At 34.8% G+C, this 17243-nt stretch overlaps 1 protein-coding gene across 1 annotated transcript in view; it reads left to right on the plus strand.

Moving 5' to 3' along the window:
- Positions 1-17243, plus strand: part of LOC129961577 (transmembrane protein 178B-like) — an 86733-nt gene that overhangs the window by 43425 nt on the left and 26065 nt on the right. Inside the window, exon 2 of the mRNA XM_056075075.1 lies at positions 7333-7449. Coding sequence (XP_055931050.1) covers positions 7333-7449 — 117 coding nt within the window. The remainder of the gene's footprint in view (positions 1-7332; positions 7450-17243) is intronic.

The following is a 17243-nucleotide window of genomic DNA, read 5'->3' on the forward strand; positions in this document are numbered from 1 at the left end:
TTTACTACCGATGAAAGATTTATTTTCTTCACCTCATTAATCTTTTAATTCCAAATTTTATCAACTTTTTCTATAAAATAAAAATGCTAATTTCTCTATTATAAACACATTTCATTAGATCTCCTGATTGGATAGATTGAACGGCTTCGACGTTTGCATTTATTTTACTTCCTCTCTAATAAAAAAAAAATGTAAATTAATTCGAAAAAAGGGCTGTGTCAGTCAGTACTGCTAATAATATTTCGCTTGCAGGTGAAAGAAATCCGAATGACTGTGCCCCCAAGGTCATTCGTTTGTTATAATAATGACAAGGCACGAACACGTTATTTGGCACGCTTTTTCGGATCTAGAGACGGATTTCTTCACTTTCCTTTTTGTTCCAAAGGGAATTCATTAAAAACTTCTCACCATGATAAATTCCTTCTCTCAATGTAAATCAATCGATTTTTACCTTTTTTTCTCATATATATTAAGAGAAAGTTTTGAAATCGTCAAAAAACTCGAATTCGAGATCTTAACCATTTCGAACTTCTTTAAGTCCAAAAAAAAAAAAAAAAAAACATTCTTTTTAAAATTCTATTTATCTGCTTATGGAACACAATTCAAAACCACTTGAAACCACTTTGACAGAAGAAATTCAGTATGTGGTTTTCACACAAAATTTGTACATTTCTATCGAGTTAGAGCGAAATCCATTTACAGGAGCGTAAGCGAACAGAGTAATTTCAAACATACAGATCCGGATGGGAGGGGGGGGGGGAAGTGCTGCTACTTTCAATATCGGAAGTATCGATTTGTACCTAATTTTAATCAGATCCGTCAAGGGATTGGCCATGCATGTGAATAGAATAATTCGAAAATGGTGTTAATTAATTAAATGAATTTTGATATGCGACTGAATTCGTGAGTCAGTTTATGGTTCTGAGTTAACTATTGGTTTTAATCCATCAAGGAAAAAAGCACCCCGTAAAAAAGTACAGAAAGGTTCTTCTTTGTACTACGAAACGCAAATAGCTCATATAAAAGACTGAAAAAAAAAAAATTAAGCACTGATGGCATTCACCGTTCTACTCATAGTCAACAATTTTTAAGCTGGGATTGGAGGGGGAGTGGTTACAGCCTTTATTAGGTAGTATGCGAGACAGTTTTGGAAAGACCATTCAAGCTGGTTTTATTTCGATTTCTTTTATCACTGATTATAATTTAAAAAACTCTGGAATGTGTTCTCGCATTTCTTTCGCTTTGTAGATTTAATTGAATTCTTCTGCAAAATCCTTGAGGAACAGTATAGCGAAGAAAATCCACGCATTGAGCAAAACTATTTTTTATCCCAAAACCTTTTCACATACTCCAATAGAGACGCTACCTCAGACAAAGCCTTATTAGATGCATATGCCTAATACTAACAATTTAGAACTTCGATATTGGGATAGATAGAGTTGATAGCCTGTATTTTATATATATATATATATATATATATATATATATATATATATATATATATATATATATATATATATATCGGGTGTCCCATAAATTTGTAAATACTTTAAAAATTCATAAAAATTGAAGGACTGGATATATTTGAATGCGGTTTGCGAAACTATTATTCTCATGAAGGGGGATTTTTTTTTTTTTTGATAGAGAAAAAAAAATAATTCAAAAATAATCCACAATAATCCACAAGCAAATCAGTGGAATTATGCAAATTAAAGTCTTATGAAAGGCAGAGTGAGCGATTGACACATCATTTCTAAAGGTTTGCATAAGGTTTGTATTAAGATGTTGACACTGGTGGAGAAAGCACTATTGGTAAAGTTGTTTTATGTCAGCAACGAATCGGAGGCTGAAGCTTTACGAAAGTTTAGGACCCAGAAAAGATTGAAGAAAGGTTCAGGTCCGATCGCTCCTGCTGGACTTGTTTTCCTAGAACGCCGTTTCGAAGAAACTGGAAGTTTGTGTCATCGGCCACGCAGTGGTGCACCTCGTTTAACAACAATCCGTACCCCCGATGTCTCTTCGCAAATGGACAGGCTAAGGGAACAGTCTACAAGTGCAGTCAGTAGCGCACGAGAAGTGGCACGAATAACTGGTATACCAAAGACTTCGGTGTACCGTATCCTTCATGGTGTATTGCAATTGTACCCGTACAAATTGCAATCGCTACATCAGCTCTTGCCAAATGATACAGCTAAGAGATTGGAATTCTCAAATTGGGCTTTGGCGAAAATTGAAGATGATCCGCGATGGCTGCTGAAAATATTGTGGACAGATGAGGCTCATTTTGCTTTGCATGGAGCCGTTAATACCCATAACTGTAGAATATGGGCACAAGAGAATCCACATGCTTACACTGAGAAGCCCCTGCATTCACCACGGGTTACTGTTTGGTGTGGTTTCACTGCATCCATTATTGTAGGCCCTTTTTTCTTTGAAAAGCCCTCTAAAAAAGCAGGATGGAAGATATGTTCAGTTAATGGAACAAGTTACTTCGAAATGTTGCAGAAGGAAGTGATACCATCCTTATTGGAACACGGTGTCCTTGACACAGTGACATTCATGCAAGACGGGGCATCTCCTCACATCGACACCGAAGTAAAGGCATTTTTGAGAAGAACTTTTACTGAAGAACGGATAATCAGTCGTCTCTTTACACATGAATGGCCCCCACGCTCACCAGATTTAACACCCCTTGATTTTTGGCTATGGGGTTACCTTAGGTCTCGGGTGTACCGCCATAGGCTAACTTCGTTAGTGCAGCTGAAGGAAGCCATTCGCCACGAAATCTCATGCATTCATCCGGATATGCTGTATGATGCAGTTACCAGTGTTGTCTCCCGCTTCCAAACTGTTATTTGTGGTGATGGCGGAACACATAGAACAAGTACTGTAGTACTGGTGTGATACGCATGTAAACAAATGCTTGCATGCAAATAAAAGTATTTTTCCCGTAGAATTGTATGTTTTGCTTGTGTTTAGCGCCCTCTATCGACAAATTTTTGAACTCTTTCTTTTTTTTTTTTTTGTATGAAAAAAAAATTCCCCTTCATGAGAATAACAATTCCGCAAACCGCATTAAAATATACTCATTCCTTCATTTTTTATGAATTTTTAAAGTATTTACAAATTTATGGGACACCCGGTATATATAATATGAATAAATGTGTGAATATATATGAACACAATGACATTTTTTAAGAAATGTGTCCCGTATGAATCATTTTACTGCTTAAACGACAATCTGAGTATTTAAGCTGATCGCCAAAGGAAAGTAGTAGTTACAAAATATGATTGAAAATAGAAATTTTATAAGTTAAAAAATGGATGTCATGGAAAAAAGTGTTGCACTTCAAAATGATATTAAATTCCTTTTGCACTATTCATTAATTTAATTATTATATTAAAATCGTTACATTTTCGGTCGTTATCGTGGAAAAAAGCCGAAATGTCGCGCCTCTTTTAATAAATTAAAATCTAAAAAAAAAAAAAAAAATCACTCCTAAATGCAAATTTCCACCTTTTAACGTATAAATGTGTCCAATTTGGAAACTCTCATTTAGGGATTGCAATACCGAACCAAAATTTCAATACCGGTATTCGGTATTTTTTAAATCTTAATACAGGGATACCGGTTTTAATACCGGTATTAGAAATTTTGGAAAAAGAAAGAAAACACAGGTGTTTATTTTTTTTATTTGCCAGTTTTGTTAGAGAGTATAAATATCACAAAAAAATAATTTGTAACTTATAAATTATAACAGTATATAATCACAAAAAAGTAAAGAAACATCTTATTTAAATCACACACAAAAAAATATAAATATCACTATTCAGTTTGTGGTACTAATACAAATTTTTGAAATGTGATCTAAAAAAACATAACACATCAATTGTACTGTCATTAAGCCTGAAAAGTAATTTTGTGTAAAAATGACCAGCTGTCGAAAACGCTCTTTCGGTATCTACGCTAGTTGGTGGTACTGTTAGCAATGCGCGATATACTTTTTCCAAGTATTTACTTCTAAAACCCTCATCTTCAAATATATCGATTTCTCGTCGGATGGTTTTGGACATAGCTAATTTCTGTATTGTATTTTGGTTCGTTGAAATTTTTTTATTTATCGCTAATTCTTATTTTTGTTCAAGAGACAATTCCTTTTCACTATCGACAGTAGTGACATCATAATTTTCGATAATTGAACCAAATTCTGAATGTGGATAGGTTTGTGAGAAAAAATTTTACTCTCACTTAATCAGATTTGAATTGCTTATTTTCTTTTCTTCTTTTCATTTTCATTTTTAAAATCATTATAATTATGTAAATACCATAAGACATTTTCTATTTCGGTATGCCTTTCTTCTATGCGATTTTTCAATGTAATATATAATTCTTCAGATAGTGATGTGTGCTGTTCTTTCAGTGACTGCAACATGAAATTTATTGTTGCATTAGCTGTTAATAAATTAGAATCTCTCCGACATAATGCCTCAATAGTCAATTTTATTGGAAGTAGAGCTGATATAGTTCTGGATATTAAGTCGAATTCACTATCTGAAAAATTAATTTACAGGTTTAAGTCGATTATTGCTTTTTGGATTGGATTTCTCAGTTTCAAAAATCTTTCCATCGTTAGGAGTAAACTGTTCCAACGTGTATTAGAATCTAATATTAACATATATTCTGTTTTATTTTCAGTTAGTATTTCAGTTCATCCTTTTTATAGGGGAACGTTTAAATATCTTAACAATTTTTCGAACTTTATAAATTATAGGAAGCAATTCTTGATAGGTTAATATTTCATCTTCATTAGCAATATCTTCTTCAAAAATTACATTGTCATTATCTTCATTGTCAATATCACTCTCACTCTTAATCTTTTCAAAGTTGGAATCCGAAATTTCTATATCCACAGTATTTGGATTCTTCTGTTCTTTATTTTTTTGGTATAATACATCTATTACTCCGAATTGAATTCCATGTGCATAGCACAACTGCTGATTTGCACCCATCAACTTTCCAACTTTTTTCATAATTGTTTCCCCATCAGTCGTTATGGATGCAATATTTTCTTTCAGGGATAATCCATGTTTCGCTAATTTAGATTTAGGCAATTAATTAAGCCATTCATTGGCTAATTAATTTCGCCCGTTAGGGAGACATAAAAACAAAAACGTATACTATTTTGCTATGTTCGCGATACCTGAACATATAGTGGAGACAATTTTAAAAATTAGTAAATGCCGAAAAACCGGTATTTAAACTTGTGAATACCGGTATTACAAAATTGTACAAATGACTCAAAATACCGGTATTCGGTATTGCAATCCCTACTCTCATTCAAACGATCTTACCTGCAGAGCGCCATTCATCCTTATTGTAAGTGATAAAAAAATAAAACATTTTATTCTCTCTTGATAAGTTTTAAGAAAAGGAACAACATATGTCTTTATGAGAGACGAAATTCCTTGCACCACACCATTCCGCAACTTTAATCACAATAATGGCAGCAACTGAATCACGCGTTTGACATATAAACTTTTTTTACTTAGAAAATTATCTAGATCTGATATTTACGTTTTGGTTCATTGCATTGGCAACTGAATGAAAAAACTTCAAATCAAATATTAAATTGTATCACTAAGAGTTACAACTTTTCATGGTCTGTTAGAATGCATCTCGCCATTCATTAAAGGCTAACCAAAAGACGGAATAGTTTTTAGCCCATCTGATGACGGAGTTAAGGAATCAAATGTTCTTCAATGACATCTTCAAAAAGGCTTAAAAAAATTCTAAAATATAAATTTCAATTTCTAGTGTTTTTGTAATTTGAGTTTTAATGTTTCCAATTAATAATTTATGAAACTATCTATCTATCTGTATATATAATATATATATGCTAATAATATAATGCTAACGTACTTGGTACAAAAATAGCTGTTATTACTTTTTGTAGAATGGTAGTAGATAAATGTAAACAAATCATTATATGAACGCTTCGGATGGCTGCATTGAATGTGTTTGCAGTTGCATTTCATTCAATGCTTCGTTAATGAATGAAGTGACAAACTATGGATAGGATTCATCAAAAAAGGTTTACCCAGAGGAAATGAGATGTAAAAGTAATTTTTTAAAAATCCTAAACTAAGATTAATTGAGCGCGAAAATGAGTTTAACCATTTCCAGATGAGTCCTCGCTGTGACTTACTTACGGAACTATTTGCCAAAAATATTAACTCACAAAGATGTTTTTTGCATTATCTTAAAATTCAAAAAATTATCTTTTTGATGATATCCATTTTATTTCTGTACAATGCTTTCTTTACTTCTAATAATTTTTTTAATGTAGCACACAAATAATAACAACTTTTAATGTTATGAAATTGAAACATCCGTCAAGAGTAGGATTTTGCAGTATATGCACCTTTTGAAGCTGTACGCATTATAATTTGTTCTGATTTATTCCATTCATTTCATGTTTTTCCTTCTTCGGTTTTAACGTGAAAATAAAATTTTAAAAATATGTATTTTTCATTAGTGGTTCATATCTGCATCGTATGTTAAAAGTTCATATCTTTCTCTATATATATATATCTTTATGCAGCGGACTTTGCAAAGTGTTTTTCTTTATTTTAATTTTACCAAAATTGTATTATTGCTTCCGAACGCAACTAATCTGAACAGATGAAGACCGAATCTTTGACGGTTTCTTTCTTCATCTGAGGCAATTTTCATTGTTGATTACAATTTCATTTCGGCCGGTGTTACGAATGGCAATTATTTATATAAAAAGTGATAATATTGATAATAATAATTTTTTATGTAATCGTCATTCGAAACACCCGCCGAAATGAAATTGTACTCAACAATGAAAATTGCCTCAGATAAAGTAAAACGATGACGTAATTAAAAGTTGAAATATTATATTATTACAAGCAGTATATTTGTAGAACTTGAGGAGCGATTGCTCATGATGACATAGAGATACATCAATGTTTTTTTTTTTTTTTTTGAAAAGTTAAAAAAAAAAATTCTTACGTGGACTTCATTTTTGTATTTTTCCCATTAACCACACCCATTTCCTGGTTGATTTCAAATTTTATTAATAAAAAGTTCATGCGTTTAAGAGTTACGATTTATCAGCCTAAAAATTCAATAATTTTTGGAAACAAGTGGGTCGCCAAAGGCTGTTAGTTACATACTATATAATCTTTTGTAATACAATGTCTAGCTTCAATAATTATTCAATAATTATTACTTAAATAATCATGCATTATTTTTAGTATTTTTTTTTTTCTCTTCATTGCAATAACCTTCATCTTTGTTTCTCCTAGCCCCTCTGTACATGTCCCCGGTGCAAACCGAGTGCCTGAATCTGGATTACTACATTCCTCAGAACCAAGAAAATGAAAACACGAAGCGGTTCACCGATCAGCGATGGGAACGGATCCGTAAGTACAGCTTCTTGCCTCTGCCATTCGCTCGAATCCGATATCCGGCGAGAAAAAGAAATGACACAAATTCGTGCGCAGATAGGATCAGTTCCAGCAATTTAGCCGATAAGATCGTCGCAGTTTATCTTATTTTCCTCGAGGACAGGTTTTGATTAAAAAGAAATATTCCAATCGATACGATATCGACGTCATGCGATCTAATAAGTTCATCACTGTAGCATGGCTACTCAAGAAGAGAAATTGGCAATATCAGTATTATAACAATATAACAAATATTGTATACAAGTATCATAGAATTAAAAGATCTCTCTTTAAAACACTTTAGAACAGGAAATAGTGATCATCTGATGTGCATGCGTTCTGTCCTCGAAAATTCGTCTAAATAGAAAGACACGAGCAACAATAGCTTTATTATTATCCTTATTTCTCCTCATATATATGTTTAAAGTCCCTATATAGGGCCAAAAAGCGTTCTTATTACTTATTGTCGAATGGCAACAAGCAAATGTAAACAAATAAATATTCGAATGTTTCAGAAGCTTTATTGTTTTTTACAGTTACACTTAATGCAATGCTTCGCTAATTACAAAATTTTATGAGTTAAATTTTATTAACGTCCCGTTTTAAAACAACTCTAGGGCTATTTTGAGACCGACCTCGTCATTTTGAACTGCGACCAGATGACGAGGGCGACATCTGAGCTGGCACCTCCTCTCCAAACTTCCACAACACACTAGTGGGAGGACGTTTCACCAAGGGTATTTAGCGTCACTAGACCCGCTTAAACGACGGTTCTTCGGTAGAATCGGGTCTCGAACCTGAAACCTTCGGTTCCGAAGCCGAGACCTTGCCACCAGGCCACCGGGATCCTAAATATTATTAGAAATACTGGGGATAGAGCTCACAGGAAACTCAATTCATTCAGGGGGAAAGATAATGTAAAAGGAATTAAGAAATGAGATTCAATCGAGTGCGGAATGAGGCTTCATTGTCGCCAAATGTATAATCGCTATGACTTGCCTATGGAAATAGATGGCCATATATTCCTAAACTATTGTTTCACAAAAGTGATTTTTGCATTCTTAAAACTAAAAAACACTCTTTTTAATGACACCCATTTTGTTTCTGAGCACTATTTTTAATATTTTTTTAATGTAGTTACAACAATGAATGGTTTGGTTGAAAATGCGTTTTGAGATGAATGCGTACTTCACTTGCCTTAACTCAAATGATCTACCTGTAGCAGTAATTATTTTGCTACGTTATGAAATTCAAACTCATCCATTAAAGCATTCAAATGCGTGCTTTTGCCAAACTTAAGATTAAAAAAATAATAAAAAAAAAACTTTCTTTGGACTTTAATTCTAAAGTAGGATTTTCGTTGCATATACTCTTACTTTGTGAGCGTTATAGTTTATTTTGACTTATTCAATTAAATTCCTGTTTTACGGTCTGGTAACAAGGAGAATTAAAAAAATATATATGCATTCCGCATTAAGATCGTTAAAAGTCTAAAACATCCATCTAGCCTCTTTTAAAACCCTAATCATCAAACAAGAGTGGTCGCCAAAGGCGGATAGAAATTTGAAATAAAATTAAACTTACTAAGTTAAATGAAAACTAAATAAAATATAAAATTTGTAAGGTACATAGAGCTGGAAATGATTGCTTATTTCGAATTTAAATAACCAAGTTACATAACAATATTATTTTAATCAAGAGAATGTAAATAAAAGAATATGTTTAGTCATTGATTGGGATGGATTTTTAAGTATCGCAGGGTGGCGATAGAACCGGGAAATCGGGGAATTGAGTCGATATGGAAGAAACAGGAAAGATTGCGGAAGAGAGCATTTCGCGCCAAGCATGCGACAGATCAGCGATCCTTTCTCTACATCCGCAGTCGCCCAGATTTAACTTGTGTTGTAAAGAAAACTTTTAATGTTTCCTAAAATTCCTAAAGTTTTCCTAAAATTTTGAAAACAAAGTATTTTATTAAAATTTTCTGTATTTTTTCCATATAAGAAATATATTGTTTAAATAGTTTTTATTGAGATGTTCATTCCATTTTTTAAAAGATTAAATTTCATGAAAAATTATGAATTTAATTCATGAAATGATGAAATCCTGAGTTTCATTAAATAACTCTTAAAATGTTTTTAATAAAGTATATTGTATACGTACACTGAATAAGGAGAAAGCCAGGAAACGAATATGATTCTGCATAGTATAGATACTTATCAAATTTTGTGTCAAATCCAACAAGGGGGTGAGCCTCTCTCGGTTTGTTCTTTCAGAAACACGTAAATGCGTTACTTCAAAAACACACTGATTTAAATATGTCGATTTCTACAAGAATAATTTTGTGTCAAATTTTTGTTTTAATCGATTTGAGGGAAACGCGTCTAAAACACAAATTAGATTGCCAGGTGCTTTTAACCGCATAGTAAGGATTAATTGCAAAAGAAAGAAAGAAAAAAAAAACATGAAGGATCACACGATAGCAGAAATGGTAAATTCTCACCTAAGATTAATACTTCCTAACTATTGTACCCCAATGCCATGCAAGGCGTTCTTTAGGATAATACCTTTATTAAAGAATATGCGAGAAAGTTTTGTGAGACCCCTGCCGCTTTTCCTTGCATGTTTTTCGTTTTCCCCATTTCTAAAACTCATACCATTGAAATTCGCCGTTCAAAGAACAAACAGTCATTTTCTCTGCACATTCTGAATAAGGATACTTCAACCACATCGAAAGAAATGTTAATAATTTGATTGCAAAATGTTTCGTGTTTCTTCTCCGTAATTGTAAGACTAAGCAGGCTGCTGTGTTTCAAATTTGCATGCCCAAGTGACTTTATAGGACAGTTTAGAAACTGTGTCCCCAGCAGCCGGGTCATCCATTTCACCACGTCATCATTCAATGTCATTATTGTGAATGCGGTGGAATAGAAATCTAGTTTAGGGCTCTGAAACTGATAAAATCATCATTACACGGGCTGAATTCCGAAGTATTAGAAACAATTTAACTACTGTAGCAACGCATGCGATGTCTTCTGTAAAAGAAACAAAGTCATGACGAGGAAAAATTTTAATTGAAGCTTCTTTAATCCTCCGTGTTTAAATAGTTTTTTCTCTCTCTCTCTCTCTCTTTCGAGTTTTTCTAAAATCAACAGGATGGTTTCATTTTATCCCTTTATCAAGATAGATATACCGCAAAAAGTTTGATCCTAATTAATAAATGGAACAAATGATACATTAGGAGAACAAAACTAATAGGATTACAAATGCTTTAAGATTTAAAAGGAGCAACTGTTTATATGAGAACTGTCACTACTGTTAAAGGAAATGGAGTGATAGATATAATGAACATGAATAATCTCTCGAAATATACTTTTAACCGCAGCGCTCTTTTTTTAAAACAGAGTCTGAAGATATGAGCTCAATACTTTAACGTCATTCTGTCTAAAAATTTTTAATTTAGCTTTAGATGACGTAACCTTTTCCCACTTAGAGAAATACTTGTGTATTGAGTTGTTTTTACTTTTCGTATAGGAACTATACAAAAAGTATTGTAATTGTCAGAAAAATATCGTCATTTTGAGGAATCTCCATATTTTAGACCACCCTGAATTGGAAAAATGCGTTTTTCGCATTGTGCCTGTTTGTCTGTCACAAAGATAACTCAAAAACGCCTTGATTAAGTCGGATGAAGTTTTGTGTGTAGTCTTTACACCAAATTTGGAGATTTTTATCAAATGTTGAGCAAAATTCGTTCACTGGAAGTCTGTGCTCCCGGTTATTCGAATAAAAGTGAACACAATAATCATAAAACGAAGAGAGCTTAAACGAATGAAATTCGAAGCACACATTTCACATCTACGGAATAGACTCCCATCAAATCCAACAAGTGGTCGACCGTCTTTCGGCCGGTACTTTCAGAAGCATGTAAAACGTGATGATTAAAAAAACGCAATAACTTAAATATATTAAATTTAGTATGTGATTATGAGACTACAAGGGTCTGCGGTGGCCTGGTGGCAAGGTCTCGGCTTCTGAACCGGAGGGTTTTAGGCTCGTGACCCGATTCCACCAAAGAACCGTCGTATAAGCGGGTTTGGTACACGTTAAATCCGTCCGGGCCAAACACCTCCCGCTGGTGTGGTGTGGTGTGGAGAGGGCGGTGCTAGCCCAGGTGTCGTCTTTTTCATCTGACCGTGGTTCAAAATGACGAGGTCCGACCCTAGATAGCCCTAGTGTTGCTTTAAAACAGGACGTTAATGTAACTAAATTAAACTAACTAAACTGAGACTACAAGTGTCATTCTGTGTCAAATTTTAGTTTCAAGCAGTTTGGAAAAACGCGTCCTAAATACAAATTCGACTTTCGGATGCTATTATTTAGGAATGAATCGCCAAAAAATATTCGCCAAGGATTCCAAGATAGATTTGTTGAAAATGTTGAGTTCACGCCAAATGTTAATATTTCGTAATGAATGCATTCTGATGCGATGCCAAGCGTTCTCTGGGATAACACTTTTATTAGAGAGTAGGCGAGAGAATTTTGGAGTGACCACCCCGCTGGTTGAGCACAATTCTCGGAAGTCCTACTTTCATGCCTTGTATCATCTCTCTTTTATGGGACGGCAAAGACTTCCTTTCAGGAAAGCTTCCATTCCGAGGCACTTTCCAAAGTCCTTATGTTGTCACGAAGGCCAGCCACATATCACTTTCTTCTGCGAAACAAAGCCTTACATCCGAAGATTACCTGTCACCGCAAACGACACTCTTCCGACTATTTTGTGCCATTCACAAAACATTTGCAGCCATTGTGGGTCATTGGGAAATCGTCCCATTCTTTTTTATCCCGAAACATAATTCCTGGAATCTCATTGTTCTTCCTCATAAATCCGAACGTCCGACATTTACGGCCCACAACCTGAGAGAGTGTTGATCTGAAATGTTTATAAACGGAGAGAAAAGGGGGGGGGGTTGATTTGGCATCAATATTTGAAGATGAAAAGTTTCTTGTGCCTCTTTACTTCCTCGCATACGAAATATAAAGGAAGTATTGCAATCGTCAACGAATTCGAAGTGAGGATTTTGACGAATTTTAACGTTTTCAACGTTTATGAATTCAAAAAATACATTTCTGGCATTATTTCTGTGGCAAAAAAATAAAAAAAATAAAAAATAATAATAATAAATAAATAATGAAAAAACCATTTTAAATTAGACGAATGAAATTTGGTATATGATCTTGACACTGCATTTGTAGACTTCTGTCAAATGTTTAGCAAAATCGGTTTAAAGGAAGTCTGTCTGGCTGGCTGTTTGAATATAATTAAATACAAAAGTAAGGAAGCTGGATGAATAAAATTCGGTACAGATATTTGACATCTGTAGTGTAGGAACCAATCACATTTTGAGCGAGTCCCAAGAAGAGGTAGACAGTCTGTCGGTCTGTGCCCTCAGAAGCATCTTAGGGTGGTAAACACGAAAACGTAATGACTTTTCAAATTTGGTATGTAATTTTGTGGCTATAGGTACATTCTGTATGAAATTTTGGTTTCAGTGGGCTGGGAAAATTGGATCTGAAACACAAATTCACCTTTACTAGAGATTATGTGAGAAAGTTTTGGGGCGATGACTCCCGCTGTCATATGCATGATGTTAGATTTGCGTGCTTCATTTAGCGTAATATACTTTATAAATCTATTTCAATTTATTCATTATAATATCTCTAAACTGTAATAATTACCTCTTAATATGTCATAATGATTAAATTCTTTTATTGTAAAGAAGGAAATCATTAACTAATAATTGTGGTTAATGTTTAAAGAATAACTCTACTTTTTTTATTTACTATATGCGTAGTAAAAAGATGATGAAATAAAGACACAAATATTTTTTAATAAACTTTTGAAGAATGTTTATTATCATTAAATTAATTAAGTTAAAGATTTATTGAAATGTAAATTTAAATCGTCCATTTATTCAGATTTCTGCAATGGTACTTCTGTGTCAAATTTTGGCTTCAAGCGGTTGGGAAAAACACGTCTGAAATTCGATTTTTGGATACTATTAAACGCGTGTCAAAAATTAATCACCAAAAAAAAAAAAAAAAAAAAAAAGAAAGAAAGAAAACCCCCCTAAGGATTAGACGATAGATTCAGTGAAAATACTAAAAGATTAATATTTCCTAACTATTTTGCTCCAAATCTGGGATAACACCTTTATTACAGAGTTTAGTTATATTAATGTCCCGTTTTAAATCAACATTAGGGCTACTTTTGGGACGGACCTTGTAATTTTGAACCACGGTCAGAAGACGAGGACGACACCTTAGCTGGCAACCCCCTCTCCAAACTTCCACCACACCAGCAAGGAGGCATTTGACCCTGACGAATTTAACGTGCATTAGACCCGCTTACACGGCGGTTCTTCGGTGGAATCGGGTCTCCAACCGGGAACTCACCAGTTCTGAAGCCGAGACCTAACCACCAGTCCCCCCGCGGCCTACCTATATTAGAGAGTTTGTGAGAAAGTTTTGAGGTACCTACTGCCATTGGTTTCACCATTTATTAACTATAGATTCTTTGAATTAGCAAAAAAGACTGATTTGTGCTGTTTTGAAAGAATAAATTATTAGTAATTTGTACACACATACATGTACACGCAAAAAAAAAATCATAATTGAATCTTATAACCACGAGAAGCAAGGGAATATTAAAGCGACAAGGGAGCGGCGATTTTAGGGCATTTTATAGTAACAAAACTTCAGTGCTTTTATGTCACTTTTTAAACACAAGTATGATGCGAGACAAAATGTAATACCATGATTTGGGCGCTATTTGCACTTAGAGACCACTCATTACGAATGTATTTAGTTTAGTTATATTAATGTCCAGTTTGGAAGCAGCACAGAGCCTATTTTGGGATGAAACTTAAAAAATCAAGCTTAATCAGATGATTCGAGAATTAGCACTCCGCTTTACTAACTTGGACAGTACACCAAAAGGAGCCACGATTTAGTGTGCTCGAACTCCTCATACATGACGAACATTCTGTGAAATCACATTTCTTTCCTATCCTTCAAGTCCTGAAGTCGAGACCTTATTACTAAACTACCGCGGTCGAAAGAGAAACCCTCGTTGACATGGATGCTCGTGGTGGGATTCAAACCCACGACATCAGAAGGGATTGCGACTTGAACGCACCGTTTTAAACCTCTCGATCCCCCTGACGTGATTGGGCATGAAAGGACTGAAAGATCATACAATATTCCTTGTGCCATTTTAGTGACAAGTGCATGATTCAGGAACTCATAAGATCGATTTCAATTGGTTCATAAAAATGCACCAAAAATGCATTTTTTTTTTCACTATACTGTGCGGCACAAAACTCTCATGTGCGGAAAAATAAAATTCTCAGTACTTGTAGTGTTCACGGTTTTGCCCAAGATTTCCAAATTTTATGTGGGAGTGAGAAGATGATAATCCTTTTATTTGAGAGTAGTCAAGAAATATTCGGGGGGACCATTCTTGAAGTTTTATTTTTTCAACAAATAGATGGAGTGCTTCTCAGATTGATTTAAAAAAAAAAAAAATCTTGTCACAGGTGAGAATCATCAAGGTCACAAAATGTGCAAATTCATTTCTAGTCCAAGTGCGACTTAAAGGCCCATCCACGGAAAAGGGGTTAATTTTCGCTGAGAATATCTATTCATGCAAACAATCCTCGTTTCGGTTTCGTCTGTTGCCGCCACCAGGAATTCCCTCGTAGCCAGTAGAGCCCCGAGGCCGCCCGAGGCTCATTCCATTTTTCATGCGACAGAGCGGAACGGTATTTGCCATCTTCGCCTCAGGGCTGTACTTAACAGTAAGTAACAACACAACGGGTTACAGTTATGAGTAGTCATTTTTTCTTCTTCCCATTTCCGTGCCATTTGGCATTGGTGATTCTTGCTTCTTTTTGTTCTGCGAGAGGATTTCATTGTTTCGCTTCAGTCGGCGCTTAGACGCAAACAAGGACTTCTTAATCACCCGGGGGCTGCACTTGGAGCGGCCTTGAAAATTGGGCACAAAGCGTTTTTGCAGGGAGATTGGAGTCGTTTATGAAACGTAAGAGGGGGGATGAGGGAAAAGGAGAATTGGAATAAAATTGGGAAAACCTCTAGTCTGTCTAATCTAAAGCAGCAATGAATTTGAAATGAACGTTCAATTTGTGTGTGTGTGTGTGTGTGTGTGTGTTGTTTCAATAGATTCTTCGAGGAGGAGGTGGGATGAAAGCTACTAAAAGTCAATTTACCAATGACTAGTTGTGAAAAAAACTGAACACTGGTCATTTTGGAACATTATACTTTAAAATGAGGCTGAAGGGAATTCATTGATTCCCTCCCAAACAAAAGCCCCTCATTTCGTAAACGGTGTGCATTTGTGCATATCGTATTATAGAATCATTTCACGCATGAAAAGACTTTAACCGGGAATAACAGAAGTTGCCCAGAGTCACTGCGCATTATTGGGCGAAAAGAAAGGAAATGCCATAAATAATTCTCTTTGTGTCATTTTGAATGATCGCGCGTCATAGCAAAAGACTTTTAACAAGGAGTGACAGAAGTGGGTTTGAACAATGGCATTATTAGACATGGGCAGAAAGAAATGAAATGTTTGAAAAATCTTAAATAATTTTGTTTGTGATATTTCAGATGATCATTCCTGGGAACCTGAATGAAATAAGAATGACAGTATATCTCTGAAATGGAAGCAAGTTCGTTTCTGTGTAAATTTTTCCAAATTTTCTCAGTTGTAAAACAGATGTGGGCAATTTTGAAGTTAAAATGAGTCTATGGTGCAGTGTCCTCCGAAATGCGGGGTTTCGGTCTCTCGAAGGCAGCGGTGAACTGGTAAAAAGGTCTCGGCTTCGAAACCAGAGAGCTTCAGGTTCGAGACCCTATTCCACCAAAGAACTGTTGTTTAAGCAGGTCTTGTGCATGTTAAATCCGCTTGGGCCAAACGTCCTTCCGCTGGTGTGGTGTGGAAATTCAAAGTGGGAGGTAGCTCATGCGTCGTCCTCGTCATCTGACCGTGGTTCAAAATGACTGGGTCTCAAAATAACCCTAGTATTGCTTTGAAACAGCACGTTAATATAACCAAACAAAAAAACATCGGTCTCTCGAAATGTTCGCAACTCCTTCGGGTTATGCCTATCGTTGTGATCAATGTTTCAAAACTTGAGGAAACAAATGGTGCCACCTCACTCCAAAAGATAACATCCACGGCTAGTTTTTAAAACTGTTTAACAAACGGTTGGGAAGATACATTAATAGTCCGAGAAAAAACATAATTCAGTTTCTTCTCAAATCTCATAATCTTCATAAATCTCACGGGAAAGTGAAAGTATCCGCTTCCTTTGTAAAGATCAAGAATGTATCGTATCCTGAGAAGCAAATGGATCATTTCATTATCATAGAAGGGGATGAAAGTAACTTAATATATGCTAATATACTAATATATGTATACATATAATGTAAACATAATTTTGCAAATGCGTGGCTGAAAAGTGGATAAATTTGCATCTGCTTCGATTTTTTTACCACGGGAAGCATAATTTGTACCCGGAAATATCGATGATTACGCGTCTATTTCATCGCGATACAATGTGATTGAAGTTTTTCTGTCGGTGATTTTACTAAGAGATTTTGATAGCGATTACTTCGACAGCTGTCGATTCAGGAATGGGAATCAAGTGCCTTTGGAAAGAATGCGTTGAGTTTTGTTTTCCCCTTTG

Source organism: Argiope bruennichi, chromosome 2, assembly GCF_947563725.1.
Source record: "Argiope bruennichi chromosome 2, qqArgBrue1.1, whole genome shotgun sequence".
Lineage (NCBI taxonomy): Eukaryota > Metazoa > Arthropoda > Arachnida > Araneae > Araneidae > Argiope > Argiope bruennichi.